The 5,299-nt window shown below is 42.3% G+C and overlaps 1 protein-coding gene across 1 annotated transcript in view; it reads left to right on the forward strand.

The window, feature by feature from the left end:
* The first annotated feature begins 878 nt into the window (after positions 1–878).
* The window catches only part of TUBD1 (tubulin, delta 1), a 5,596-nt gene continuing 1,175 nt past the window's right edge, over positions 879–5,299 (forward strand). The window contains exons 1-6 of the mRNA XM_010009061.1: positions 879–1,119; positions 1,716–1,863; positions 1,959–2,175; positions 2,667–2,898; positions 3,669–3,833; positions 4,518–4,665. Of these exons, the coding sequence (XP_010007363.1) occupies positions 948–1,119; positions 1,716–1,863; positions 1,959–2,175; positions 2,667–2,898; positions 3,669–3,833; positions 4,518–4,665 (1,082 nt within the window). The 5' untranslated portion in view covers positions 879–947. The remainder of the gene's footprint in view (positions 1,120–1,715; positions 1,864–1,958; positions 2,176–2,666; positions 2,899–3,668; positions 3,834–4,517; positions 4,666–5,299) is intronic.

Here is a 5,299-nt window from a genome sequence, read left to right on the forward strand (position 1 = left end):
TGCTGCTGCTCCGAGTGCCCCGAGGAGAACACCCCGCAATAGGCATCGCACGCGCGGGTCGGACATCAGCCTTTTCTTAAAATAACGTACAGATTTATTTATTTTTCTGCGGTGAGAAATAGCCCTGACACCCCGGCTGGCCCCGGGCTGGGGGGGTGCAGGCTGCCTGCGCTGCTGAAATCAGGCCCAGGAATCAAAAATAGCACATACCTGCCTGCAAAGTGCGGCAGGATCAGGTTACAAGCGCTGGAAGTTACCCAGGAACGCAGTTAGAGAAGCGCCCTGGCACAGCTGGGATGATAATGAAAAAGAGCAGCCCAGAATAATGAAGCGAGGTCAAAAAAATTGACCTTGTTTTCTGCGAAAAGGAGAGCAGGAAAGTGAGGAGCAGAGCTACAGCAAAACGCTGAGCGGAGAAAAAAGATGCCAAAACCTACCGGTGCTGAATCAAAAAGGCTGCTGTCTGTGGTGGAAGCAGGGGGAATGCTCTAGGGAAGCCCTTTGTCACCTCGGCTGCTTTTGGCATCAGGCCCATCACGGTGCAGGACTGGAAATCAGATGGATTTTTGAACTGGCTTCACATTTCTAAAGGCATTTGGTACTTTCTTGTAATGCTTTTACAACCTAATCCTGCAAGTTGGCTGGAGACTTTGCTTGCTGTGTGGTTGGTTCCAGCTCCCTTCAGGTGTATAGCAAAAGTAAACAGACTGATTCCCTGTAAACTGCCATCTGCATCCTTCTGATGGTCAGGAGAAAGTGCTGACAGTCTCTTTTTCTCCAGAAATAGCTGGTGGTTGTACCATAGCCTTTTCCTTCTCACTAGAGGCTCTCAAAACCTGCAAAACTAATGAGAAGCCTACTTATCAGAACTTCCAACCCCCTCTTCTTTTCCACAGTGACTAAAGGCATACTTCTCTTTTTCAGGCTTAAATACAAGGTGAATAAGGATGTCCATAGTCACACTCCAGCTTGGACAGTGTGGCAATCAGATTGGCCACGAGGTGTTCAATGCTATCTGTGGTGATGTCCATGGCACACATGGGTTGTGTTCCAAGAAGGAGAATGAGTCCTACCATGATGCTTGCCAAGAACGTTTTTTCAGTGAGGAGGAATCTGGAGGTACAGCAGTTGTTTGTTTCCCACAGACAGTCTGGTTGCCAGCCTAACATAGATAAGAGTACAGAAATAATAAAAGCCTTTTAGCTTCCACTGAAGGATGAGTTTTACCTTCAGTCTTCAGAATTGTCACAACCCTCTGTCTGCCTTCACAACATCACTAACAGCCATGGAAGCAAAGTCACAGCACAGGGAAGCATCTGAGGCTGCAGAACCTGCCAGTTGAAAACTAAGCACACGTACATGCATTCAGGCATTCCTTCCAAATGTCTGCACTTTCTACTGTAGATAGATCCTACCATGGAGTAGGATCCAGAGGATCTGAATTTGGTGTTATCAAGCACATTAAGTGGTTCCTTTCCAAAAAGATCTATGGTCTCTAGAGTTCATATTTTTCTTTGGAATGACAGATGGCTGTCAAGAAATCCAGGGCATTGCCAAGGCCTCCTTTCTGCACCTGCCTGCACAGTCCTGTTCATAGTTTGGCTTTTGTGGATGGGAGGGATACAATTTGGGCTGTGCTAAAAGCCCATCTATCTTATGTTAAGAAGTTCTATTATTCTCACACGTTATTCTGTTTCATTTTTCTTTCCATCCAGGAACTGTTGCCCGGGCTGTGCTTGTGGACATGGAACCTAAAGTAATCAGCCAAACACTGTCAATAGCTGCCAGGTCTGGCTACTGGAAATATGATGATCAGTCCCACTTCTGTCAGAAGCAAGGGTCTGGGAACAACTGGGCAAACGGGTATGGACAATTGCTGCAGTAGAGGCTAATGAGCTGTCTAGACTCCTGCTCTGATATAACCTGCCACGTCTGCTGTTTTGTCTTTTATTCAACAGTTACTCTGTTCACGGGCCTAGACACAAAGAAGTAATAATGAATCTGGTACAAAAAGAAGCAGAGAAATGTGATCGACTGGGTGGATTTTTCACAATCATGAGCATGGCTGGTGGGACAGGATCTGGCTTGGGAGCATTTGTCACCCAGTGTTTAAGAGATGCTTTTCCAGCCTCATTTATACTAAACCATGTTATCTGGCCCTATAGCACTGGTGAGGTGAATATTGTATTTCCCAGAGATATTCTACAAGTTTATAATAACTGTTTACTTTTAAAGTAAATTAAACTAGAAGAGAGATACATTTTATTTTTTTAAAGTTCAGACAGGACAGACAGAAACTGAGCTAATGAACTGTCTGTCTAATATTTGGTTCTTGATAATATAAGTGATAAAGTATAGTGTGGTTTCATGAGAAGCTCTATTAGTTAATAGAGATCTGTTGTGACAGTATCTCAGCATTATCATCAGTTCCCAGACAGGTTTTATTCTACATGTTTGTATGAACTGAGAAGGATAACATGGTTTTCACAGGTCTTGCTCTCCTTCCATGAAAAATGCCTTCTAGCTCCTGACCTTATTCCACACTTTGCCAAAGGAAATGAACAATGTCCTAAATCATAACCAAGGAAATGACAGTACCCAGAGGACTATAAACTAGAAAGAAATGGTTTGATTCTCATTTGTGTGTGTTGTTTGTTTGTTTCTAGGTCATTGTTCAAAACTACAACTCTGTTTTGACTCTGTCCCACCTGTATCGGTCTTCAGATGCCCTTCTTGTTCATGAAAATGATGCCATCCACAAGATCTGTGCTCAGCTGATGAACATTAAACAAATCTCCTTCAGGGATGTAAATCAAGTCATTGCACATCAGCTGGGGAGTGTTTTGCAGCCAGTTTACACAGCAGAAAGTGGCTCCCATTACAGCAGAAACCCATTAGGTATTTAACTATAATTTAGCTGCCTGATGCCTTCTCACACATATTCCTGCAATCAATTCAGGGTGTGAAGTTTTTCAGTCTCCTCACTCAAGTATTCAGATACATCCCAAGTTTTAAGATGGGAAAAGTGTGAAGCAAAAGACTAAATTAGAAGTTCAATCCCACTTCTGTAGCAGAGCTAAAAATAGATCCCCCAGCCTCTGGTTTCATTCTTTACCAAAAGAACTCAGTTTCTCCTTTTTCAGATGCCTGCAGACACCCTTGTGCCTATTTACACTTCAGAGAAAATTTGTACAGGACTGATTTGGACTGAGTTTTACATTTCACATTAGATTAGAAGTTTGTATATACTGAAACAAAAAGGCAGCTTTGTGTTTAGCTCTCAGAAGACAGGCTGACTTCTGTATCTTTAAGGGATTAGAGAAAGTTACCCATATTGCCCAGAGTTTTGCTCATAACATTACATTTTCACATCTGTCTGTCAATCTCTCTAGCAGTGCAGAGGGTCTTTGAGACTTTTGAGCCAGGCTACAAAGTGAGAGAAGTCTAAATTGTAAAATAAGAGCTACTAGCCTGCCTGTATGGAACACAGCAGTACATAGCAAGATTGCATTTTTTTGTCTGATGTGTGTTAAATTAAACTTATATATCTGGCTTGGTTTCTTACCTTAAATTGCTAGATATTTGTACAATTCCTCACACTCTTCTATTTTAGCAAGCCTATGCAGTATTCTTGTCAAACACGAGCAGCTGTTGATTTCTTTTTTCAGGAGACTTAATGGAGACATTAGTTCCACATCCTGAATTCAAGATGTTGGGTCTTCGTAACATACCTCAGATGCCTGAGGACTCCCTGGCTTACAGCACCTTCAGTTGGCCTGGACTCATCAAACATTTAAGGCAGATGCTCATTGCCAATGCTAAAATGGAGGAAGGTAAAAAGCTTTTACTCTCTTCCAGTGTCTCTCACTTGAAGCACACATTTTTACAGCTGAAATGAAGCTTATTGTTTTGTAGAGCTCCCTGGCTTTAGTCAGTTCAGGAGAGAGTTGCTGCCCTCAGATAGCAGGAATTTGCTTCTCCATAACCAGCTGCTCCTTTAACTGTCCACTCAGCTGCCACAGCTTGCTCCTGTGCTCCCAGACATCCCAGTTAATTATAACTATCAGAAAATACACAAAGTAAACCAACAGTTTTTGGCCCTGCACTTAATTTACATGATTCGTTTGGAACATTCCTTGGATAGGTCTGCTGTGCTTTTTCTTTTTAAACCTTCTAATAAAAATCATACTTAGCTCTCCCATATCATTTACATGGGGCATTCAGTCTAGCTTCCAGTTATGCAAAGCATGGGCTGGCAGATGGCTAAGTATAGAAACCAGTATCCATTTTCTCTGGTGAGACTAGTGACTGCCAGGCAAATACTGCTGGATTAGCACTGTTTTCTCCAAGAATTGCATAATTGCTACTTAACTAACATGCAGAAACTATAAACCCTGCTATAATCTCAGTTGTGGGGACACTGAGTTACCATCTGACTCTTCAACTAGTCTGACTCTGTATTTCATTACAATTTCACTTTCTTTTGTATCTTTTTTTTTTCCCAAAAAATCTCATAGGTATTGATTGGCAAGTAAAACCACCACGTCCAGGCTCCTCCATCCCCTCCAGTCATTCCACAAACAAGCCCCCACATTTCAATACTTCCATTGCCAACCTGGTTATCCTGCGAGGAAAAGATTTACACAGTGTTGACTTAGGTAAGGAGAAACACCAGACACCTCAGTGATTCATGCTTCACATCTCTGTTTTCTTTGCATCCATATCTGATGAAAGGGAAAAAACCCCAAGGCCACACATTTCAGTAATAAGGTCAATATTCCCTCTAGAAACATTTTCATGTCCAAGGCCACATTGTTTAGTTGCTGAGGGCTGTTGTGTTTACAACTGAGCCCTCTGTGTTTCCTGAAGCACTTCAGGAAAGGAGGAGGAGACTGAAGTTTGTATATATGGTAAAATTCTTGGCTATATTGTCTGAAAATATATTTAGCCACTTGTGGAGTGGTGAACATAGCAGATGAAGTACCAAGGCAAGAGTATGTGTCTAGAGAGTCTGAAGAATCTGCTGAAATCAGTTCTATTTTCAACAGGCTGAACACTGCAGATTTCAAGGCCTGAATTGATCTGTCAAGCAGTGATCAGGTCACACAGCACTACTGAGACCAAGATGTAGGAGCTTGTAGCTTTACCTTTGTCACAAAGGGCTCTCTTATTTCTGCTGCAGGAAGTTTCCAAGATCCCTCATTATATACATCATGGCTAAACCCTCAGGATGCTTTTCGTGCATGGAAAACACCAAGAGCATTTAACAAGTATGAAAAGTCAGCTTCTTTGGTCAGCA

Source organism: Chaetura pelagica, unplaced genomic scaffold (genome assembly GCF_000747805.2).
Source record: "Chaetura pelagica isolate M959 unplaced genomic scaffold, ChaPel_1.0 scaffold72, whole genome shotgun sequence".
In the NCBI taxonomy this organism is placed as follows: Eukaryota; Metazoa; Chordata; class Aves; order Apodiformes; family Apodidae; genus Chaetura; species Chaetura pelagica.